Source organism: Amyelois transitella, chromosome 4 (genome assembly GCF_032362555.1).
Source record: "Amyelois transitella isolate CPQ chromosome 4, ilAmyTran1.1, whole genome shotgun sequence".
Taxonomy (NCBI): Eukaryota; Metazoa; Arthropoda; class Insecta; order Lepidoptera; family Pyralidae; genus Amyelois; species Amyelois transitella.
The window spans coordinates 5986770-6012990 of NC_083507.1; the positions used below are offsets into that span (position 1 = coordinate 5986770).

General features: G+C 36.6%; 2 protein-coding genes across 2 annotated transcripts; one reads left to right on the top strand and one right to left on the bottom strand.

Annotated features, from left to right (window-relative positions):
* Nucleotides 1-567: 567 nt before the first annotated feature.
* Nucleotides 568-3774, bottom strand: LOC106138685 (S-formylglutathione hydrolase). The gene is made up of 5 exons (XM_013339913.2): nucleotides 3620-3774; nucleotides 3030-3254; nucleotides 2228-2473; nucleotides 1078-1297; nucleotides 568-816 (listed from the first exon to the last, which is right to left on the bottom strand). The coding sequence occupies exons 2-5, from the start codon at nucleotides 3242-3244 to the stop codon at nucleotides 634-636; spliced, it is 864 nt and encodes a 287-aa protein (XP_013195367.1). The 5' UTR covers nucleotides 3245-3254; nucleotides 3620-3774; the 3' UTR covers nucleotides 568-633.
* A 4303-nt stretch (nucleotides 3775-8077) lies between these two features.
* On the top strand, nucleotides 8078-20693 carry LOC106138684 (leucine-rich repeat and coiled-coil domain-containing protein PF3D7_0703800). Its single transcript, XM_060954659.1, has 3 exons — nucleotides 8078-8888; nucleotides 16985-17152; nucleotides 19004-20693. Exon 3 carries the CDS (start codon nucleotides 19026-19028, stop codon nucleotides 20445-20447), a length of 1422 nt encoding a protein of 473 aa, XP_060810642.1. The 5' UTR covers nucleotides 8078-8888; nucleotides 16985-17152; nucleotides 19004-19025; the 3' UTR covers nucleotides 20448-20693.
* The last annotated feature ends 5528 nt before the right edge of the window (nucleotides 20694-26221 follow it).

Consider the following 26221-nt stretch of genomic DNA (forward strand, 5'->3'; position numbering starts at 1 on the left):
TCGATTGTTGTAAAAACTTTCCTATTTAACAATCGACTATCTTCTTACATAATGAACAACTCTTTGGTACAACTCTTAAGGTCACTGACAGCTGACAGCTACGTGTCTGACAACCGTCAAGTTACTATGTTTTTTTTTAAAGAACTTGACAAAGACATACATACATACATATAATCACGTCAATATCTCTTGCGGGATTGACAGAGCCATCAGTCTTGAAAAGACTTAGGCTACGTTTACGGCAGAGATTAACCTAAGCGAAAAAAAAGAGACTAATTTAACCATGTTGAAAATAAGAGAGACGCTCTTTGTCTTACTGGAAATGGAAATGTACAAATACTTTAGACCAACACTTGCTAATAAAGTCTATTCTTATCATAATTCGAAACTACATTAATAGATCAGAAATCCTAAACATACTTCACAGTACCTAAATATAAATAGATCTAATACCTATTATATTTAAGTAGTTGTGGTTGTACACCTACCGAGAATGAACACAAACTGACGATTGTTACCTTCATACCAGTAGTTTTTTGTGGTAGTTCAATAAGACACTAATACTAATTCAAGACCAACAGAAATAAAAATTTATTTACAGAAAATACAAATATGCATTGATCTTTACAATATTTAAGCCTTGAGAATCTTTGCATGGAAATTGAAATGTTCACCAATAAATGTTGATATGTAGAAGTAAGAATGATCATAATCTTCTCTGAGGTTGAGAATTACAGGAACTCCAACTGACCTACAAGCCTCAACAAGATTTTCTGGAAGAAGCTGCTTTTCAATGTAAAACTTATCTCCAGCACCCTGGAAAATATAGGATTTTTAAAATTATTCTGAATTATTCTCTATTTTTTTAGGATTACTGTTACAATACAGTTTGGGGCACATGTTGATATAATTTATTTCAGGCCTGGGCCTATTAAAGTCTGTCCCTTTTTACGAAAAGACTTCAATCATAATTTTTAATCTGAAAGCTAAGACTAAATATAAAAACTATATATATAATAAATAAAGACTATATATTAACCAAAAATTTATTAATATATATTAACCAAGAAAATTTACCTGATCAATAAGCAAAGTGAGTGGAGGTCCATCATATTTCTTTACAAGTTCAGTGGCATCCCATTCGGCCCACTGGTCCTTATCCTCGCCAAGATAGCCAGAAAAGGCTTTCTTTCCCCAAGGGCAAGCACTGGGATTACATATTGGAGCAAAAGCGCTTACTGATTTATAAAGGCCAGGATTCCGTAAAGTTGACACAATAGCTCCATGACCACCCATACTAAAAAAGAAATTCATATAAATAAGTATTTTTGTATCTGGTGGTTAAAATTTTATAGAAAAAATTTAAACTACTTCAACCATTCCAGTAGTCAAATAACTAAGGATAAAACACGGAAAAAATAGTTTATTGCCCAGACAGAGAAATAAAAAGTTTAAAATTGTGTTCTTTACTTTTTGTATCTATAGGTAGGTAGGTACCTATTTGGTTAAGTAGCAGTTCTTGGATAAACACGCGCACAAAACATGGCTTTATGAAGTTTATGAGATAAGATAATAATTATATAATATTCAATTCAATTTAGATTGACCTTTAACTTACAGATAAAATACATTTCTGTAATTGCATAATATTATATATTTTTATTGATATCAAGTGATTGTCTGTTGCATAATTAATATGAAAAATAATTATAGTTGACTAAAATAAAAGTGCTATTCAGTTCCCCACACATTAGAATAGGAACACTCCATCTCCTTCCCATGGATTTCTTAAAAAAGCGACTAACGGATAGGCTTAAAAACTTAAGATTCTTATTTTAGACAATGGGCTAGCAACCTGTCACTATTTGAATCTCAGTTTTATCATCAAGTCATGTATGGTCATGTATGGCTTGATGATAAAACTGAGTCTTTGCTAGACTGTTGACTTGAATCTATCTACCCCATAAGGGATAAAGCCATGATTATATGTATGTAAAAGAAATTAATAATATAAATAGACAATATAAGCCTCTACCGCCCAAACCACTAGTGGTTCACTTACGTAGACTTCATATCAAATTTCTAATCTCTAGAGATGTCTAGGGGTGCACTAAAAAGAACCTCCCTAAAATCCCATGTAAACAAAAATTACTAGGAATTTTTATCTAATATGGGTGGAGCCACAAACAAACACTAGTCTCCTATGAAAATATTATTCAAAAATTACCTGTGCCCCATAATACCAACTCTCCCTGGATCAACAAGATTGCCAAAAGCACTCTGAATTAATTCATACAATTCTTTATTAATGTAACTGCCCATCCTGTAGTTATCCGCCCAGGGCTGCTTTGTAGCATCTAAATAAAATCCAGCTGAAACTCCAAAATCCCAAGAGTCATCATCACCAGCGATTTTCACACCCCTTGGTGATGTATCAGGTCCTACAACAATTATTCCATGTTCTGCTGCATACCTGTAATGACCATGTTTTTTACTGATAAATAATCTCTTTCTCTTATAATAATTTATTCCAAGTGTATACTTAATTGCTAACTGTATTCTAATCTAGAGCTTCTTCTACACCAGACTGCAGATTTTCAGATAAAGTGACTGTCCAGTATCAATAGAGCTTGTTTGTAAACTCTTTATTGCACATAGAAAGAAATATAACAAATTACAAAGCAGTCATAGGGTTTAGAAGAAGTTTGCTGTTGGTACATAGCAGCAGTAGAATTTAATACTGCCTCCATGTGCATCATACATTTATTTGCACACTTAACTATTCTAGTCTACCCTGCTAGTGCCATTGAGTGGTCCCATGGTTAGACAAGTAAGACAATTTTGTCCCAGTAGTCCCATAGAACTAAAACATTGTCTCAGTTGTCCCAACATGGGACTAGTGAGATATATGGAATATTTAAGTACCAAAAGTCCCATTACTATTATAGCCAACCACTGCAACAATTGCTTTTATTTTAATTCATTTATAAATGAATGGATAAAAATAAACAAAAAATAGGACAGCATACCTTTGAAATCCAGATTTCGTAATAAAATTTTGCTCAGTGCAGGTGAGGCCAGAGAGATAAAATATGACTGGTAGAGCAGAGTCTCCACCATCAGCTTGAGGTGGTAGATAAATTGAGAAGTTCATCTTACATCCAAGTTCAGATGAAACATGGGAGTATACCTTCTGGTAACCACCAAAAATCTTATTGGAAGAAATTAATTCTAAAGCCTCCATAATTAGATGTCTGAAACAATAACTACGTAATAGTATTGTCCCTATATACCTAGCTAACTGCCGGTATTTGAAGTGTTGGAACGATTTCAGGTTGAATATTCCTTCTTTTTAGCACTACAGCGGTGCACAAAGTTGAAGTTGAAGGACCGATTACGAATTACGATACTAAATCACAAAGTAAATAGAGATTGTACTGAAACACAGATTAATGAACGAATTCATGCGATGTTGTGATATAGAAGATGTGACCGTGACCGTGATCGTGACAAAAACTAATTGCAAACCCAAGGTCCACCACAAATCAATTCCAATATTTTCATTCCATCTCATTAATATTAATTATAAATTCATTATATTACATACTAATTTTATTACCTTTTCAATTGAAGAAGGTAGGCACGACACAAACTAACTAAAACACAGATAGGTATTAAATTTATTTAGTTTGTGGATATTATTATTATAAGATACCACAGATATAATAGGTAATGTCTATGACAGAAAGGACACTCATTCATTGGTTCAGTTCCTTTATATAGCATAGCCAATGAAGAACTATCATATGGAAATGCCGTAATTGTTCAACTTGACTCAGAAATAACAATGATACATCTGTCTCTTTCTAACAACAGTGGTTTAACGGGAGAAAAAACATTTACACTCTTTTATCAGCACTCTCTTCATTGGCTTCGATATACTTTTGCTGCCGCTAACGCCATCGAACTTTATTTATTTATTTAAACTTTATGCACGTAAAATGTACAACAGGTGGACATAATGCCACAAGGCATTCTCTGCCAGTCGAACCTTTGGACCAAACTGAGATGGATGTACGGGTGGTGCAATGACTGTAAAAGAAATAATAATAAAAATAAGAATAATAGATTACTTTAAACACTAACATTTATTGTCTATCATAAAATCTATTTATAAAAATGTGTTTTAAAACCTATTACTTTTAATCTTCTTAGTTGTGAGCTTTAGAAACTTGTAATATTCTCAATATTTAATTCACAAAAACATAAACACGGATGCTAGTGTCGAATATAATAATAAAGAATCTTATCAATAAATTAGGGTCTTAGTTATGTTAAAGTATTTTTTCTCGTTTTAGTTTACCAAGTAACGAATCTTGGCGATATATGACTATAAATGATTAGCATAGAAAATATCCGGCCAGGAACAAAAATATCCATGTGTGGCGCGGTTCTCCGGGCATAACACTTTGCTTGGCGGAATATCTTCCCTTTGGTGGCGGTCGAACCCGAATCATCGCTCCCGCTACAGGTTTCTTCAAGGGTAACGAACGAAGAGCAATTGACTTTACAACAATCTATCAAAGAACCCACGAACAATTGGTATTATTTATCTCTTAGTTATAGATATCATTTATCTCTTAACATCTTAAACGTGAATGTCGGAGGCATCCGACAAACTTTTGTGCACATTATAATTATTTATTTCGGGTCAGGTCAAAAGTACCCGAAACCGCCGAGCTTGCATGAAGAGAGTTATGAATGTGGATAAAGCGAAGGAAATATGCAGAGATCGTGGCAAGTGGAAAGAGGTAGTCTCTGCCTACCTCTCCGGGAAAGAGGCGTGATTTTATGTATGTATGTATGTATGTATGTATAATTATTTTCGGACTTATAATACAAACAGTTTATAATTTCCGTATCAAAGCGCACTAAAAATATGTGAATACAATGTATTTGACTTAAATTAATAGAATAATTAATCAATTTCCCAATAAAATCCTATTTTGGGAACGTTGCCGTTACCTGGCAATGTTCCGGGGCACGGTACATCACTCATTGCTGCTCTTTGGGGGATTAATTTATTTATATACAAAGTAACCTTAATTTGAACTCGGGTATTTAATTCACACCCAATTTCACCACTAACGATCCAGCGGTTAAGCTATAATCTGAATCATAGGGTATTAATTGTATTATATTTGATTTCCAAACACTTATCAAAATGACATAGGTGATTGATAAAATATTGTTGGACTTTAGATTATGGCCAAGATAGTTAGGATTCCCGATGTAGAACCAAATCACAGACCTAATAAACTTTATAGTTACAACTGTGATCGGAAAAGAACAAGTTTAACTCACTCATCCATTAAATATTACCTAACGATTATATGAACAAATCTCTAGTCCGCCATGTTGGTATCCCGGTTTGTTTATTTGGCTATGCAAGAATAGTACATGCATAGGGCACTTCAATATGCAGAGGTCACAGGCCTAAGAGATACTATTGATACCTACTATGTAGATGTAAGGTAGGTTAGGTAGTGTTGTTGATCGATTCGACAATCCACTATCGATCTAAAGTCTATTCTATGTTCATGTTACCATGCACGGAAAAATTACCCCATTTAGTTACTGTCAAGTATGTTAACTAGTGATTAAGAATTATTAAAAGTGTTTTTCAGTATTGTATAGCGCTTATTAATTTTATAACTATTATTTTAATAGTTTAAAAATAAATAAAAGAATAGCTCTTTTAATTGCTTGCTAGTATGGAAGAAAATGAGCAAATGAGGTTTGCCAAATAAAGAAATAGCACATACAGTACAGTACATTTTATCATAGACTAAAATGTACAAAAATGCTGCATTCGTTCATCATCATTCTGTTTTGGTAAATCTTGTGAATGTGTCCTTTGTAACGGGTGTGAGGGAGAAATTATTCAGCTATAAACTCAAACTCAAAATATTTATTGCATAACTGTGTAGACATATTAGATGGCATTACATTAACATGGTATTGTGGCGACATCTCTACGCCACTCGTCAACAACATCAAATCACACAACAACTGTCAATCATCTCGAAGAAATCGACGCGCTCAGCCAAAAGCAGCGAAGAACCCAAATCGCGATTTCAGAGATTTCACGGATTGGAGCTATATATACCACCTCCGACACAACATCGTTGGAGCCGCGGTTCCCTAGGCATAACACCTAGCCTGGCGGAAGATCTTCCCTTTGGTGGCGGTCGAGACGAATCATCGCTCCCGCTACAGTATAATATATAGTTTTCTCTGTCTACTATTGACACCCAATTAGAATCTTCTATATATATATATAGGTATATAAAACTCTTCCGTTACTGAGTGACTGACTGACAGACAACGCACAGTCGAAACTACTCATCGTAGACAGCTGAAATTTGGAATGTAGGTTCCTTGGGATATGTAGGGGAGCACTAAGAAAGGATTTTTGGAAATTCAACCCCCAAGGGGGGGAAAAGGGGTAAAAACGTTTCTATGAAAAATCTTATTCCTTGGGTTTATAAACTTGAAACTTGGCATGAACACGTACATAGGCAAGTAAATATGTTTGACATTATAAGTTTTTTCAAACTACCCTCCAATCGTGATCAGTCACCCAATCGCACCCCCTAAGGGTGCGATTGGGTGACTGATTTATTAACGCACAGCCGAAACCGCTCGGTATAGGAGTCTGAGATTTTGAACAGAGGTTCCTTTAGTAACATAAGTGAGCACTAAGAAGGGATTTTTGAAATGTCAACCCCCAAGGGGGGGAAACAGGATAAACTGAGCCGGGGCTGCGGGAAAGTTCTAACGAGATACTGTGGCCCCGGAACGCAAAGGGCAACTGAAGGAACGAGGTGGGTTTTAGTCAGTAAAAGTCTGACACTCCCTTCCGTTCCACCCAGAGCGGGAGAGGTCATTTGATGATTTCCCATCCTTAAAAAAAAGACTTTGTATGACAACTTTCAGTCGTCTCTTTAACATACATAATAACATACATAATTATGTACATACATGCATAACATTAATAACATCACGCCTTTAAATCCCTATTTTGTGTTAACACTACCCATACAAACAGCTAAAAGGAAACAAGTGAAGAGACGAAATTTGTCCGCATCCATTTTCACCTAAATTCTTAACGTTAATGAGATTTAATTTTTATTAACAGGTCAACCTAATAGCCTCACATGTACGTATAACTTCGTAAGAATTTTCTTTCAACTCCTAACCGTTGAGGAGTTGTACCTTCCATCATCAGCTCATTCACATGGGATGATGACTATCAGACGCAAATACTTAAACAGATCTATGAAATTGTCAAAAACGTAATTGTATGTAAATTTGAGGTTTGCCCTTGATTTCCCTGGAATACCATCACCAGATCCTGACTAGGTAACAACGGGACCAACTTGAAAGTATACTCTACCGAACAAAAAAAGAATCACGTAAATCGGTCCATAAATCTCGGCGTAATCGGTATGCATAAATAAAACACCCGAATTTTATTTTCTATTAACTATCACGAGGCTACATCATCCCTGAGTAACACAGGCTTTATTTAATTCCAGTTGTAACAAGATTTCAGCCTGTGGAAGAAAAAGCCCTGTCGAGATCATTAAAAAACGCTATTTATAACCGAATTACACGTGGGCGAAGCCGCGGGCGGAAAGCTAGTATAATATATACTAAAGAAATAGGCTCCGCGTAACTCTTTTAAAAAACAATAGTCTCCCCATAGGTGTTGTCATACTATAGACGGGAATTACAGAAAATGCAACAAAATATTTTTTTAGTCATATGTAATCCTATTTGATTTTGATTGAACCCATCTCCTATAGTAGAACCGCCTAAATGAGTCCTCGCCCGCGGAGTACAGGGGCGCGGGGGTATGACGACGAAGGGGACCGAGAGAGGTGCGGGCGGCGGGCGCATTCTTGTAAAAACTCAGTTCGCTCGCTACGCGGTTAGCGATCACACGTGTTGACAGTTGCGGACGCCTTGTGAAAATTATACATGAGATTACATTCTCAAGATGAGTCGAAATATTTTCGGACATAGAATTAATAGTCAGTGCAAACAAATGGCGTTTAACGTATATGAATATTTTAGAAAAAAGAAACTCGACCCAAATTCTGATGAATATAAACAAGATATACCTTTAAATAAAACTGTAGCAGAAGTTACTGGACTATCAGAAAAGACTGTATCTAGAATTGTACAACAAGGGAAAGCATTAAATGACAACGAGAGATTTATCGAATTGTTTTGTATGAAAAATAAAAATTTGAAAATAACAATAATCGAAAAATGCTTATGCTATTTAATTCATGTACGTGGTCTCGTTGATACCATGGAGTTATGGGATAACAAAAGGAACACGTTGTATAGTTTACAGTTGTTTCATTCAAATTTTGTATAGCCATTATTATTTTTTTAATAAAAATCTTCACCTGTTTGCCGCTAACCACTATGACGTCACATATCTCAAGAAATGTCCAGTAACATTTCGCCCCTTGTATTACACGCTACGCTCGACCGCCGCCCGCACCTCTTTCGTTCCCCTTCGTCGTCATACCCCCGCGCCCCTGTACTCCGCGGGCGAGGACTCATTTAGGCGGTTCTACTATAGTAATGTTGTTCGCCGTGAACTCAGACCTCGCAAACCCTTTCAATAATGTCAATATAATAGATTAATCTATCGATTTGTCAGACTAGTACTGACATTGGATTAGCAACACTAGAAGCACGTCACGCACGGAGCCAAAGTTGAGTGAATTAAAGTCAGATCAACAAAACAATCACAATCACACTGATCCAAGAATAATTCTGATTGAGAAGTGCAAAAAATAAAATAGGTAGGTACCTAGGTAATTATTTTATAGTTGATCCGCTATTAGTTTATCTTGATTTTCTTTGAAGTGAATATCTTATTAAGCTTGTACTTTTTTATTTAAATTTAACACAATTGTTTTTGCTCGTTGTAGGTAGCTATGTTTCAATCCGAAGAAATTGAAGAAGATTATTTTACTCCCGCTTCCAGGTATTATTCACAGAGCTTTCTGACCAAATATTCATAATAAAAATAACGTCTTTATCCCTAAACGGGTAGACAGTCTTGAAAAGACTGACCAGCCTCGTTCAGCTGTAAGACTTAATGATAGAATTGAGATTGAACTAGTGACAGGTTGCTAGAACATGAATCCCAAGGTTATAAGCCTTTTCCTTAGTCGCCTTTTAAGGCATCCATGGAAAATATATGGATTGGTTTTATTCAAAAGCATGTTTGATCTCGGGAGATGAGGATTGCACCCAGAACCATGACACGCTTTTTAAAAGATGTTTTGGGACTTGCAGCTTATAAGAGACATACTGGTCATGTCTTAACTGATAATTTAAAACAAAATAGTATGGGAAAATCAAAAACAAATACTAAAAGCAGTACACAAAAGGGAGGTGACAGAAAAAAATTGTAATATGGATGAGAAAATTTTTACAACTGAGGAATATTTTATTTAAAAAAAAATTACCATATTTATGCTGGAAGCTCTTAAGAAACTTCCCAATAAATCAGCAGAGTACAACAAGGGCATTATCTGGCTTCAGTGATGGTTTGAAGGAGTGAATGAGCCATATTTTTGTGAAAAGTCATTCAAAGTTTCATCCCTTGAATTTTTGTCCTATAGGGACAAAGAATACTTCAGTTTCAATTCAAAATATTTGTTCTGCGATTCTTCATTAATGTATTTTTTAAATAAATTTACTACATTTAGCAACACATAATTATATCATTTTGTGAGTAATGTATAAAAATTAATACATGTACATAATAAAACTGAAGAATGAAAAAAATTTATATTCAATTGTAATAGTAAAATAATCAATAATAAATCATTTAAACATTTCTGCTTTGTTAAACTGATGACTATTTTATTTTAGATCCAACAAACTTTATTGTAAAGGATAAACTTAATTCAAACCACACGCTAATGAAGTTGCTAGTCAATACATATAATAAAACAGTAAAAAAAATTTGTATGTACAATGAGCATATTTTCAAAAGAATAATTTATTACGATGAAGAAATAGTAACCGAACATGAATTTGAGAAAAAAAGTATTGTATGTTTTAATGCATATGTTACAGTTAAAACTAGTTTTTAAATAGAACGCGTTTTACCTAGTTAGAACTAGTTTTTACTAAATGCCTTTGTTAAAACTAGAATTAACTAATGCTCAAAATTAAATATCAGTTAAAAAAAGTTCTTACTAGACAACACGCGTTTTTCCGAAGAGAGCCAGTTAAAACTGTTCCGACCAAGGTCAAAAAGGTGTCTCTGCAAGAAAAATGGTTGCCTTTGTAACTCAAAGTGCCACGATAGTTTGTCTTGTAATAACAAGTAGATCCTCATCCTTTTTATAAATTTAAGATTGTAAGGAAAGTGTGAGGCGACAAAGAAAATACGTGCGATGGAAATAACAAAGGTTTTATTGCAAAGGACTCAGTTAAGAAGTAACAACGAAACGAGCTAACTAAGTTTGATTAAGTGTCGCCGCAGTGCTCCCACTATGTGACAGCGCAGTGCTCCAAATAATCAAACTGTTTTTGGTGAACTATAGACCATGAAACATTAAATCACTTGTGTGGGACCCACTAGGTGGACGCCCGAAGTAATCCAATATTCCACAATCCACAAAATTCCCTTATTTCCCAGGTAGTTACAGTCCTGTGCGGGACCCACAAGTGGATGCCCAGAAGGCACTGTGTATACACAAAGGAGTACCTAGGCCCTAATGGTTCACAATAAAAAATCTCTCCGGAGGTCTTGAATTCGGCCGTGAGGCAAACCATAGCGCGATCTAACTTGGTACAGCGCCATCTAGTGATGAGTGTAGGAACTTCATAGGAGTGGTGCTACAGTCTCCCCCTCGGCCTCTGAAGGCGTCCCGACGAAGAAGGCTGGAAGAAAGTGAAAATTAATGTTTTCGTGGGCGACCCCGTCCACGTCGAGTAGCAGAAGCGACTTCTTCAGTTCTCTGGATTCGTGGTCTCCCTCGTCGACGTAGAGGCTGCAAAGGTGAAGGGATAGTCTCATTATTTCCTTGGAATGGTCGTAACGCTGAAGTATGATATGTGCCAATTACTATTTCAGGAGCTTCTTTATTGGCTAGCTTGTAGGAGGCAGGCCCATGTCTCTCTACTATCACGAATGGTCCATCTCTTCTAGGCGCAAACTTGGCACTATGGCCTCTGGATGCTTTACTGATCGGGTGAACATCCGCTAGAACCAGATCGCCTGGTTTGTAAATAGGGCTCTCTCTTCGTGTTTTATCTACAAATTCTTTACGCTTTTCTTCTTTCATTTCTTGAACTTCCCGTGTCTTCTTAAGAATATTTGCAATTCTTAAAAGTTTCGGGGTCACTTCGGGAATGAAATTTTCGCCAAGTATTATCTCACGAAGATCTTCCTGATTATCTCGGGGAGTTCTCAACTCGCGGCCAAATGTTATATACGCTGGAGTAAAGCTAGTTGCTGCATTAACTGCTGTATTCAGAGCAAAACGTATGGATGGCAATTTATCTGGCCAGTTGCCATGATCTTCCCCAGCTATGAGAATGGCTAACTGTGTTTTGAGATCTCTGTTACGGCGCTCCACAGGGTTCGCTTCGGGATGATACACAGGCGTAAACGAATGGTTGATCTTGAAGCAAAAACTGATAGCTTGCATAATAGCACTAACAAATTGCGGACCGTTATCACTAGTCATTCTTCTGGGTACCCCGTATCTAAGAAAAACCTCATTGATTAGTTTTTCTGCACAGGCTTCCGCGGTAGCTTGTACTAATGCAAATAGTTCAATCCATCGACTTGCACAGTCTTCAACGATAAGAATCCAGGTTTTACCGTCTGTGGAGGCTGGCAACGGCCCAAAAAGATCAAATGCAATTGACTCAAATCGCTTATTGAGTGGAGTTGTCTGCAACAGACCAGCAGGTTTTGTGTTCGATGGCTTAAATCGTTGACAAGCCACACAATTTTTGATGTATGCCTCGATGTATTTACGCATACCCTTCCAAAAGTATCGCGTTGAAATTCTGGCGTATGTCTTTTCTGCACCGTAATGCCCAGCAAGTGGATCATCATGATAAGCATCCATCACATTGGCCCATTCATGCTCGGGCACTACCAATTGAGCATCATCGGAGTCTGAGTCTGGCGCTAATCGATATAGGAGACCATTATTCAGAAAGTATCCTTTATTACTCCAGTAAACAGCATTTTCTGATATATCTGGTGCTTCCAATGCTTGAACAATGGTTTCTATAGATGAATCTTTAAGCTGCTCAATTCGGATTTCTTTCGGGTTTCTTTTTGGCATATCAACGCTTATAGTCATTGTGCAGATACTGCATTCGGAACGATTCTCTTCTGTGCACGGAGGTCGAGACAACATATCAGCGACGACGTTTGCTCGTCCGGGAATATACTTTACGGTAAGGTCAAATGCTTGAAGTTGCAATGCCCATCTTGCGAGTTTACCATTTGGTGACTTTAATGACATCAACCAGCGTAGGGCTTGATGATCGGTTATGACTATGGTCGGAAGTCCTTCTATATAGCCACGGAATTTGTTGACCGCCCAAACGACCGCCAGGGCTTCTCGCTCTGTGGTTGAGTAATTTTTCTCAGCAGGAGTGAGAAGACGACTTGCATACTCCACTGGGTGTTCAGACTCACCCTCCCCCTGGACTAAAACTGCTCCCAAAGCATATGCACTCGCATCTGTTTTAATTATATACGGCTTGGTTTCGTCAGCTTGTCTCAGAATCGGAGCCGACGTAAGTTTCTTTTTCAATTCTGCATATTCGTCTTCTTGTTCATTACTCCAGGTCCATGGGACGCCTTTCTTTGTCAATCGCGTAAGAGGCTCAGCAATTGCAGAAAAATTTTCAATGAAGCGGCGATACCAAGAACAGGTTTGTAAAAACGAGACCAAGTGACGCAGGTTGGTTGGTCTAGCCAGGGCTAAGATCGCTGCAGTCTTTTCAGGGTCAACTTCGAGACCTCTAGGTGTTATATAATGACCCAAGTACTTCACCGTTGAGCAACAAAAACGGCACTTCTTTAGATTGACGATTAAATTAAATTCCCATAATCTGGAGAAAACTTTGTTCAGATCTGCAAGATGCCTTTCGAAAGAGGGAGAAAACACGATCAAATCGTCTAGGTAGGCTAGCAGTTTTATATCAAGGCTAATCTTGAATTTGTCTATTAGCCGTTGAAATGTGGCTGGCGCATTTCGTAGACCAAATGGCATGCGATTGAAAACATAAACTCCGAAGGGTGTTATGAAGCCAGTCTTTGCTTTGTCTTCTTGAGAGACTTCTATTTGCCAGTATCCTGCTTTTAAATCAAGAGTCGACATAAACGGGGTAGGTTTAGCCTCATGCAATAGATCATCCAATCTTGGTATTGGGTAAGTATCCGGAACAGTAATTGCATTTAGCCGGCGATAGTCGACGCATACTCTGATGTCCCCATCTGGTTTCGGCACGAGTACTACTGGTGCAGTCCAAGGCGTGCTTGACGGTTCCATAACTCCTTCTTGGACCATTTTGTCAATCTCTTTTCGCAGTATTTCTCTCCGGGGTGGCGAAAGACGGTAAGGAGGAACTGAAATAGGCCCTTTCCCGGCAGTATCAATTGTATGTACTACGTTTCTAGCTGGTTTCCCATTTGGCTGGAAGACTCGTTCGTGCTTATTCAATAAGTCTTTCAACTGATCACGTTGTTGAGCACTAAGCTCATTGTTGACAGGCAATTCGATATCCATTGAGTTTATACCGAAATTACTGTCAGGAAAGAGTGACATCGAGTGAGGGGATAAATTAACTTCCTCTTGGTGAATGTTCATTTGGGCATCTCGGAACATATAGTTCAGCCTAGGCGAATGGCCATCAAACAACGTTCGTGTCTTTTTAGGAGTAGACGGCTGTAATCGGTGTAACTGATAACTTTTATTTCCGGATTCATTCGGAACGCTGGCCGATTTTCCATTCATCGCTGTACTGCAGTTCTCGGGGTTACTTGATTCACTTGCTACAGAAACTGGAGTGACAGCATATTCCGGATTTGGACGTTTTTTAGTTATACTTGTAGCAACAGGGCCCTTGTTTTCAAAGTTGATGAAATCTTCCATGTATAGCTCGTAAACTTCGTCATCATTATCGATAAAATGCCATATATATTGAGGAAGATTCAAAATCATCTGCGCCTGTTGTATAAATCCTACTCCAAGTAGGGTGCGGTTATCTCTAGCCTCAGGTAGTACAATGAATGAAGTAGTGAAGACACGTCCACATAATGTAACTTCTACATCAATCGTCAAAACATTTTGCTGTTTCGGAAAACCATCGGCTAGGGTAATTTGAACTGACTGCTGTCGGAAGGCGAAGCCTTTTTCTAGTAGACGACGGTATAGCCAGTATGATGCGACGCTCGTCTTTGCACACGTGTCGATGTAAGCGCTGCCATTTATACCATTGACGCTAATGAATACTACAGGTCGGGGCCTCGGGGCAACTTTAATGTTGAGCGAGCAGAAATCAATACGTTCCTTCTTGACATTTGCCGATAACTTATTAGCGCATTTAGGACAGTTTGAACGAACCACTCCCGGTGCGCCGCAACCGTAACACGAAAATTTTGGTTGTGACGGGGAAGGTGCTTGCGTTTGAACAGACGAGGGCCCCGATGTCGGTGGTGCTAGCGGAGAGTCCTTCTCAGCTCTTTTCTTCTTCCTGCATACTTCCTCCGTGTGTCCGAGATTTCGACAGAAAGTGCATCTTGGCTTCTTACCAGCTTTATGATCCACGCGTGTCTCAAAGTCACCTTTTTCTTTAAGAACTCCTTCTACCTCTCGAGCGCTCGCTATAAGCTCATCGAAGGTGCTAATCGAACTTCTAGGTACTTTGTCTCTTATATCCACGCGTAAAAGGCCAAAGATCATATCTATTTGCTGAACTTCCATGTGATGTGGTTCCGGCAACTGGGCAAACAGCATTCTTTTCTTGGAGATGAACTTTTCCGTACTTTCGGTAGGATGTTGTTTAGTAGTGTTAATCTCATGGTACAGTTCGAAGGCTGGCTTTTGTGGTGCAAATGTTTTTCTTATCAATGCTTCGAAGCCGCTCATTGTTGTCACTTGACTTTTGACTCCCTGCCACCATTCACCAGCTTCTCCAATGAGAATTAATGGCAGTCCACTAATAACGTCCTTTTCAGGAATGTGTTCCGTATGTCTGAAAATATTTAGAGCACAGAGGAAAGCTTCGACTGCCTTTGCATCCTTCCTGCCATCATAGGTGGTGGTGCATGACGTCATCGACTTCCTTTGGTGTAGGGTTGCTAAGAGTTCTCGCTGCTGTAGCCGCTGATGTTCCAGTAGCTGCAGAAACTGGTCCTGACTCATAGCCATCTTCCCTTGTCGTTTCTGCCTGACAGGTGTTGAAGTTATTCGTCCGGATCGAGTCACGTATCTTGGTTGTCGCTCAGGAGTTGTGCCCGCGTTGGTCGCCACTTTGTAAGGAAAGTGTGAGGCGACAAAGAAAATACGTGCGATGGAAATAACAAAGGTTTTATTGCAAAGGACTCAGTTAAGAAGTAACAACGAAACGAGCTAAGTTTGATTAAGTGTCGCCGCAGTGCTCCCACTATGTGACAGCGCAGTGCTCCAAATAATCAAACTGTTTTTGGTGAACTATAGACCATGAAACATTAAATCACTTGTGTGGGACCCACTAGGTGGACGCCCGAAGTAATCCAATATTCCACAATCCACAAATCCCCAAAATTCCCTTATTTCCCAGGTAGTTACAGTCCTGTGCGGGACCCACAAGTGGATGCCCAGAAGGCACTGTGTATACACAAAGGAGTACCTAGGCCCTAATGGTTCACAATAAAAAATCTCTCCGGAGGTCTTGAATTCGGCCGTGAGGCAAACCATAGCGCGATCTAACTTGGTACAGCGCCATCTAGTGATGAGTGTAGGAACTTCATAGGAGTGGTGCTACAAGATTGTTTAATTTTTATATTGTATGACAGAGTTGAGAGGAATGACTGTCTTAAACCACTCATTGTGCGAGCGCACACTGAGTGGTTTAAGATTGAGAAAGGTTTATCCTGACACAAGCACTCGATTCCTCTCCATATAATTAGCAGGATTATTAAATATTTGCTGTCGACTTGATATTTACCGATATTTTAACCCTAGAAAATCAAAATTACTATTATTTAAAACTATTAAATCATGCGTCTATGAAAAATAGGGCGTTTCGTTCGGGTGGTAATTTTATCTCACTAGCTAGAAACACAAATTCATGATAAATTAATTCATTTAAATTGTTATGCTGACTTAAAAAAAAAATTGATGGGACGAATCGCAAACAGAAATAAAAATACTTTTTGGTGTGTGTTTCGGACCAGACTTTGGGTTGGGACAACAACTTAATAGGACGGAACGCATAACGACTTGTGAAAAGGGATCAAAACAAGATCGTTCTTGAGAAGGTAGTTAACCCCCTTAATGGCACCATGTTCGCTTGCCAAGAATGGTCCTTTCAGCTAGACTTGGCGCCGGGTCATAGAGCTCGATCCACCCAGCCTTGGTTAGAATAAAACGTTCCGGATTTCATCCGAGCTGAAGACTAGCCGTCATCTTGTCCTGAGCTTAATCCACTGTAAGGCTTGCCCTTAACGGCATGGTAAATTAAAGTCCCTAAAATAATCCATATGATTACTCTTAGAGAATTATTGATAACTGGCATCGAAACTAACATACTGTTATATCTGTGGCCTTCGAGATTGTTGGCTCTGTCTTCCCCATATAGATAGGAATATGTGATGTATGTAAGTATGTTTTATGCTTATCTAAAATTTTTTTTTTTATTTCAGTACCACACTAGCAAACATATTTGAGAGAAGCACTGAAGATCAAACGACAGAAAATAAAACTTTGAAATACATACCTCCAAAACCACTTAATGGAGATCCAAAGTCGGAGGAATTGAATATAATTGACTGTTTATATTATGCACCTGAAAAAATACATGCATACCAATGGTAAATATAATAATTTATTATTATGAACGGCAGTTTTTTAAATATTTTGGTATAAATTATATTTTGAAAACTATTAACTGCAATTGCATTTTTCCTTTTGAGACTTCATAAAGATTGAGTTAAATCCTATAATATTATAGCAATATTTGTATATAGGTACATTTGTACTCCCGTTTTTGTTTTTACAAAGAATTTTTTATGGTTTATCTGACGTCCCCTGCGCACCGCTCGGTTTACTAATACTACTAAGTATTAAGGCAGCATACAAATAAAGATTTACATGCTGTCTTTAATAACTCAGATAATTTTGAAATTTTTCACACTGCTGCTTTCCTGACATTAAGGGCGGTTTCAATTTCTATAATAATTGACGCACTATACCCAAACTAATCCGATTTGCTTCCGTTATCCAAGAATCACATATTATGCGACTCTTGGCTCTGTCTATCCCTCTAACCCGCTTTGAGATTTATTGATGTTCTTGTTAGTCAGCCATGATACGAGGGTGAATCCAAAAGTTCGTGGCCTAACCAAGAAAACAAATTTAAAAAACAAAAAATATTTTTATTTTTAGACATAATCACCGTTTAGTTCAATGCACTTCCTCCATCTCTCCTGCAATTTATTAATACCTTCGAAAAAAAGGATTCCTCAAGGTCGTCAAAATACTCGTCCACCGCAGCTATCACCTCGTCTTTATTATAAAATTTTGATCCTCCCAAGTGTTTTTTTTTTAAATTCGGAAAGAGGTGATAATCCGACGGAGCCAAATCCGGCGAATAAGGAGGGTGTGGCAGCAGTTCGAAACCACAGTTGTGAATTTTAGCCATTGATTCTGCTGAGGTGTAAACGCGGGCATTGTCCTGGTGAAACAAAATTTTTTACTGATCATTCCCGGTCGTTTTTCCTTTATTTTTTCTCTTAATTGTCTTAGCAGGTAACAGTAATATTTAGAATCAATTGTTTCACCCTTTGGTAAATAATCTACCAATATAGCCCCAGCCCTCGCATCCCAAAAAACAGATGCCATAACTTTGTTGGTTGACAACACTGCCTTTGCCTTCTTTCTTGGAAGTCGGTGAACCGGACCGCTTCCATTGTTTAGACTGCTGCTTCGACTCGGGAGTATAGTGATGAACCCAGCTTTCATCCGTAGTTATAAATTGTGACAAAAAATCATCAGGATCGGACTCAAACAGCTCCAAACATCACGTAAAATGGTGAAACGAACCCTTTTCTGGTCAGCTGAAAGCAATTGCGGCACCCATCTCGCAGACACCTTGTGAAAACCTAATTCTTGAGTTATAATATTTTGTACTCGTCCATAACTTATGCCAGTGATCTCAGCAATATTATTAATAGTAATTAATCTTCGGTCTCCTAATAAAAGTTCACAAATTTTATCCACGTTTTCTTGGGTCGTGGAAGTTGATGGCCGACCAATTCTGGGTTCGTCTTCCAGACTCCCGTCCGCGTTTCAATTCAGCTACCTACTTTTTTACACACGAATATGACGGAGCATATTCTTGTTATGTGTTAACCATATCTTCATGGATTTCCTTTGGCGTTAACCCCTTCTTATACAGTTACTTAATCACAGCACGCAGTTCAATTTTTTCCATAGTAAGAAAACTTCACGACTTGCTTTGCACAAAAAAATATTTAACGAAGACAGAGAGATGTATCTAAGCATATATGATGTATAATTGCAAATTTGCATGCTTACTACTAAATGTACAAGTTGCAAAATGAGGGTAGAATTTTTTTTTATTTATTTATTAGGTGAGGCCACAAACTTTTGCGTTCACCCTTGTAAGTATATGATTTCATTGAATTATTTTTATGTTTTAGGTTTGATAATGTTTACGCATCTATGGGGCAGTTAGAATTTGGAATATTAAAAGCATTAAAGACTGGTAAATTCCTTATGCTCTTGCTCGATTCAAGTAAATCACCTATATCATGTACCACAATATCTCCTGCTTTGGAAATAAAAGTGAAACAAAATGTATACATTTCCTTTTTTGATAACTCGGAAAAATATTGGTTTGTCTATGCTACAGAAGAACAACTAAAAAAGATCATTGAAACTTTGAAGAATTTGAATGCTACAATTCAAATTATATCTGATACGGAACAAAGCTTACCAAACTCAACTCAACAAACAATGCAAGATATCGTTTCTAATCCACAGCCATTATTGGAAACAGACTCACAAGCTGACAGAGAAAGTAATACAGATTCTTCAGACATTAGAAAAACTAAATTATCAATTCTTAATAGAATGGCTAATATGGGCCATTCAGTTTTACCCCCAAATAAATCGGCAGCAGATAAAACAAGTGACTCTTCCGATACAAATGAAAGCAATGATTATTCTAAAACAGTAACTTTAAGACATAAAAATTTAAAAGGCAACTTAAAAAAACATAATTTGGACAAAACTAAAGAAGAAACTGGTTTAGTTGATCAGCATAAAATTACTAGAATTGACACTAACATAGAAAATGTACCTCCCTTATATACATTTGTAGAAGAACAACTTGTGCCAGTTGCTAGTACTAATATCACAATGGGCTCTAGTAGTACAACAAATGATATGAACACTTTTATGTCTGAGCAAAGAGTTAGCTGTACTGAACTGCGTATAAATATGAACAGAATGGCAGAAAAAATAGATCAAGTATTTTCGAAAATATCGGATATAACTCATACCGACATAAACAATATACCTAGCCCTTTTTATAATGAAATATTACAAAAATTATTAAACGAATATGAGTCAAAGATAAAAACATATGAAGAAATAATAAAATCCCATGGCACAGATAATAGTGTTATTACAAAATTGCGTCAAGAATCAAGTAAATTACACCAGGATGAAATAGAATCGTTAAATAAAAAAATATCTGAAGTTTTAAGTATAAATGAAGAAAAGGATAGTGAAATTTTTAATTTAAAATCAGAGATTAAGGTGTTTAAAGAAAATTCAACACGTGCTGCTGAACTAGAAGCAGTAAACTTTAAATTATCGCAAGAAAATCAGAGTTTAAGAAAAGAACTTAATTATAAAAATGAAGAAAAACAAATATTAAAAAACGACCCTAAATATACGTTAGATGAAAATTCTATCAATGTTGATAGAAACCATTTTGTTAAAAACATATTAAGTCATACTTTCCATGCTATTTCTGCCAACTTTCACAACAGTGAAAATTACAGCGGTGAAACTGTAAAAAATATAGTGGCTAATGTAATTAAAAGTGAATTTCAAAATTTAAAACAAGACCATTAAAAGGAGTAGGCATATTCTTGATAAAAAAATGTCCATGATTCTTTCAAGCTGAAAACATTGTTCGACCGACAATCAGCGCTTACGATGTTATACGCTGATAATAATTGATGGTATGCCTTGACCGTCCGTCCAGGTGATACGTTCAGTGCTTCACTGACAAAGATGTAGGGTAAGGTGGGGCACAGTGTGACAAAAAAGACAAATCGTACTCTAAATCTGAAATTATTTATTAAAGAAACTTTCTATTAGTCTTAAAATAATCAACAGTTTTTAAACTATCATTTGACAACGAAAAACAATATAAAAAATAACTAGAAGTATTTTTGAATGGCACATTTCTGAGATCTGTCGATTGTCACAAACTGCCCCGAATCGGGGGTTCAATGTGACATACTATGGGGTACCCTGTGACATTACTAATTCTACGAAAACTTGTTTAGAATAATAAGATTTATTGCACATTAAACTTCTTTATGATATTTTTAGGAAAAATATAAAAATCAGCTTGTCGTTTTGTAGGATTTTTGCACTTTTCAAGTTCAGGTAAAACAATTTCTACATCTTCTATTCCAACTACCGCCAAATCTGGCTCAAGCGGGAAATAGAAACTGTAATCAACCTTATTGCTTTTACGTAAGTAGCTTACATCGTAAGAATCATCTTCATTGCTTTCCAAAAGATTCCCAATATAATGCTTGATCACGTTTTGTTTACCAGTAAATTTAATAATGACAAAATCGCCTTCCTTTGGCTTTTTAAAATAGTTTAAAGGAATATCACTATCATCCTTGCTATCTTCAGATGATATAGATATAGTTTCATCTGAGTCTTCAAAAAGAAATTTTTTAACATCCTGTTTCTTTGCTTTTTCGATTTTTGTTTCAGGTTTTAAATCATTGTCTCTTCCGGTTATCTCTTTTTCTTTAGCTTTCTGATTTTTAGGTTTCGCTGTTAACTTTCTCTCTTTAGGTTTATTTTTTTTTTGTTCTCTTAAGAGCGGCTTCTTCCAATTCATTTTTAATAGGTGTATCTGTAGGAATACAGCTTTTTCCTCTCTTTCGTCCCTTATTAGATTGAAGTCTTGGTTGAGCTTTTGGATAATCGCGACATGCTAAGGGACTTATTAACTGGCTGTTTTTAATTGGAGTGGAGTAATCAACTAGGTTATTCATTAGAGTAAACTGATCATCTGAACGTACATTCTTCAACAACGGTTTCCGGCCTTCTGCTTCTTCGTCGTCTATAAGCTGCTCTAGTAAAGAAGGACTCAATGGACCTCCAGCAATTTTATCCTCCCTCGTTTTAAGGAATATTTCTGACGATGATTGTGTACCTTGCTCTTGAAATTTTGGTAATTCTAGGGTAACTTGATTCGAAGGTCCTGCTTCAGACTCCAGATTTTTTTTTGTGGAAGCAGTCTCTGATTTATCTGGACATCTTGACGTTTTAAAAGACTGTGAAGACCCACTCTGTTTCATTTGTTCAATGTCAGCTTGTTCTGGAATACTCTGCTGAATTGGTCGGTTTGTTATTTCGCTAGGCATGAAATCCTCATCAGAAAAAACATGCCTGTCAAACGGAAATATACCTGTTTTGCAGGTGTCATTGATCTGTCAAAAGCTTGACCTACTAATCCTGCAACATCGTAAATGGTGAGAGTTCTTCCCGGATTCCGCATCATCCATGAGTCTGCTGCCGCGTTATAAAATGTTTGAAATGGACCAAAAATAGATACATCCAAAGGTTGCAACTTGTGGCTTGTATGCGGTGGAATAGTCAAAAGAGTGACACCGTTATCCTTTGCTACATTCAAAACTGCTGGTACTAGGTGGCTTTCATGGTTATCTAGGATCAATAGCGATGGATTATCCTTTGTAGAAGAAATTTCTCTTATGAAGTGCTTTATCACTTCCACAAAGAGGTCACCCGTCATCCAACCAGTAGGTTGCGAAAGGCCTAGAGTTCCGACAGGTGCATCTTTTAGCATAAAAGGTTTAAATGTTTTATGCGGGAAAACCATTGCTGGAGGTACGGTAGATCCCGTAGCAGACACTATACAACAAGTCGTTACAAGAGTGCCCCGTTCTGCACTGGTGACCTTGTTGAGCTGCTTGGCTCCTTTTGCAGCAAGTATTTTTTTTGGTTTTTGAACAGTTGTTGTTCCGGTTTCATCCAGGCAAAAAACTCTTGTACCGTTACAGAAACTCTGACTACGACTCATCACTTCTTGCAAATTGTCAAAGAACATGTTGACATTATGCCTATTAAATGACGTTGCCCTTGTTAAACTACATGGTTCTGGTTTTCGTAGCGTCAGATCTGGATTTCTTTTCCTAAAACCATAAAGCCAATCAATTCCTGACATTTTCTTGTCACTCCAATTTTTCGGCATGTCTAAGTTTTGATGAACTGCTAATTCGTAAGCAAGTTTTCTACATTCCACTGTATCAAGACCGTAACTCATTTTAGAACAGGTTATAATATACTCTTTTAACTTTTCTTCTTGCTCACTAGAAAATACTCTTCTGTTTGCATAATTTGGCGTCAGTCTTAGGTACGTTTCCATCTTCCTCAGTCTTACTATCTGTTTTCTTAATGTACCGACTTAATGTCATATAATTAACTTGTTTTTGGTTGGCAGCCTCTCTCAAACTTAAACCACTACGGACTAGCGCAATGGCTTCTTGCATGTTTTCTGCACTGTGTTGACCCATTGTGGTCTTTCGAACCCGATTCCGAACCATTGTGAATGGGCATCTAGAACAAGAAATGTTAAGGAAATATCATATATTAGGTATACTTATTACCTACGTTATGGGTTTATATAAAGGTAAATAAAAGAAGGTTTAAAGATATATACCATAGATACATTTTAGAAGATTCATAGATAGATTAATGATTGACACTTTTAATTAAATTCAATACGGGGTACACTGTGACATTGTCACACAGTGCCCCGTCACACTGTACCCCATAGGCTCAAAAAACAGACAAGCGTGGATAATAATTTGTAGTTGTAGGTTATGATAACCGGCAAACTGTTGACGCGTATTTAACGACAAATATATGGCTTTTCAAGAAAAAAAACAATTGCTTACTTCAGTCAATCGATCAACACCTTAGAACGAAAACAATACTGGCAGTTTATAAAAAATAAATAGGCCAAAAACACAAATTTTTGCTAAGACATTAGAACATTTTGCATACGACAATAAATTCCGGAATCAGGACTGCCCGCCGGACTGATTTGGCGGGCATACCTCCAATTCTGCGTACTTTTATGGCTAGCTAAAATATGCTTTATTTTTTTAACCTAATCAGCCAGGTGGTAAGCAAGATGAGGCAACGATGGTACAACTATAATATATGAGTGGTTCTTCCGTTTCGTCCTAATCGCCATTCCAGGTCAAAAGTCGTTATGAATATTGTAATTAACCGTATTTTTTTTATTGAATAAGGTAGGACGTACTTTTATCTTAAATGTCCATCATATATATCAGGTTTAAACCTCATAACAAAAAAAATTTTAGAACAAAAACATGTATTTTTTTCATTCCTCTCCTTGTTCAAATGGACCCTCAGAACGTTGTGACACACTTTTGTTGACTTTCCTAGGAGAAAAGTACATATTTTTTTTCTTATATACTAATGTATTCACTGACTATTATAAACCTGCAATACAGTATTTTTTATAAGTGTTTAATATAGAAAGAATTGTCTTCAAAGTTTTGTCAACCCAAAAACTACATTGCCTTCCACAAAAATATAACATTAAATTTTTTATGCACGTACAATACTATCTATTTCTTGCCAAACAAAAGACGCTCCCGCGCACCTCAGGCTGTCGATACAAGTCGTCAAGAGAGGTCGCACGCTGCCCGGACAAAATATTTTTAGGATTTAATTTCTGAAAACAGCGTTTGTCACGAGTAAGTAAACATTACCTTCCGTAGTTTTTGTATGTGAGTGTAGACGTAAAAAAATAATTTCAACTTTTGGTAATTAGCATACTGTAGGGTCTAGTTATCAATTAATTATGAATATCTAGCCTTTATTAATTCATGAGTAAATTCAGGAAATCTGCTCAAACTTCATTTCTTTCCGTATAATTCCCTTCCGTTCCCTCCAATTTTTTAAAGGAGGGTAATGAATCACTTTGGATTGTAATGATTTTTTTTAAATATAAAATTAATATGTACCTACCTATGTCTCTTTGTTAATTTTTTCCTATTATTTTGATTATATCGAATTATAACTTGTGTAAGTATATGTCAGTATTATTGAACTAACTTAAAATTAAATCTGTACATTTTGTAACCTACCTAAGTACTTATTATTTTATTTATTTATTTAAACTTCATTGCACAAAATACAAATGTATAGCACAATTGGCGGACTTAATGCTAGAAGCATTATCTACCAGTCAACTATTGGGTCTTACAGAGAACTTAATGTGGGTAGGCTTAGGTAGGCTTCGAAAGAAGACAGACAGCTGTCTGTTCGCAATAAACTGAAAAACTACTGAATGAACGGAATAGGTAGGTACCTAATTAATAAAGAAGGTTTCGTGAAATATTCGGTTATTTTGCTTAGTTTTGTTTTTTAGATACATCTGCAATAATGTCGAAGCCGAAGAAACTGGCAACTAAAGAAAAAAAATAGCTAAAGACAGATTGCGAAAGAAGGTAAAATACGCAGAAATCAAGGCGGATCCTGAAAAATACAAATTAGAGAAGGAGAAACAAAAGAGGAAATTCCTTGTAAAAAAAGAAAAGAAACAAGTCCTAAGTATAACAGAGATGACGGCACGACAAAAGAGGGAGCAAAGGCGAAGAAGGCGAAAAAACTCCAAAAAATATTTAAATAAGGTGAAAGAGCAGAAAATATTGCAAATAATTATAATAGACAACTCTCCGCCCAGTAATAAAACTGAGGAATTTATAAACATCCAGAACCCACGACCCTCTTATGTTACAAGAAGAATCCACATCAAGCCAAAGTACATCGAAGTCACATTTAGTGCATCAAAAAACTAGTATTTCAAGCGCAATGAGAAAATTGCGATACATATCTAAAAAAGCAATAACAATCTTACAGAATGAATTTGATAAACTAAAAAAATGAGAAAGCGCTTTTGAGAAGACATTTATTTATGGAGCAGATGTTACAAAAAGATAAGATTCAAGAAAAGAAAGTAGATGAAATCATAAAAAACATAAATAATGAGAAGGTACAAGAAGTGATAAAGAAGCTTTTGTTGAATGAAACAGTTTGTCGAGGAGTATCAGAAAAACACAAAAGCCTTCCAAAAAAGAGGAAAGAGGAGCTTTTGCTGGATATAATTGATAATTCGAGGCTCAAAAAGTATGGGATATTGTCAAATATTACTTTTGCTATGAGAAATTAACTGAAAAAAAAATTCGAGATAATAAAACTGCGAAACTAAAACAAAGTGTTGAAAATTTTCTACAAGAAGATGAAAACAGTAAAATGGCGCCAGGAAAAAACGAATTTATTAAAAAAGGTGCATTAAAAAAACAAAAAAGATATTTAACCGATAATATGAAAAATTTACATGCGAAGTTTTGTAAGAAATGGGGCCATATACATTACTCAGTATTCTGCAAATATAGACCATTCTGGATAATTCAACCTTCATCAAAAAGAGACACGTGCCAATGAAAGCTGCACTCTAACATTGAACTTATTATTAAATTTTTAAAGAAAGCTAATATAATCACAGAAAATTCTTTATCTGAGGTTTTGAACAATTT

Coding starts and splice junctions, on each gene's coding strand:
- LOC106138685 (XM_013339913.2), bottom strand. CDS start 3,244: ATGGAGGCTTTAGAATTAATTTCTTCCAATAAGATTTTTGGTGGTTAC. Junction 1,298..2,227: donor GTTGGTATTATGGGGCACAG/GTAATTTTTGAA, acceptor TTTCTTTTTTAG/TATGGGTGGTCATGGAGCTA. Junction 817..1,077: donor TCACTTTGCTTATTGATCAG/GTAAATTTTCTT, acceptor TATATTTTCCAG/GGTGCTGGAGATAAGTTTTA.
- LOC106138684 (XM_060954659.1), top strand. CDS start 19,026: ATGGGGCAGTTAGAATTTGGAATATTAAAAGCATTAAAGACTGGTAAA.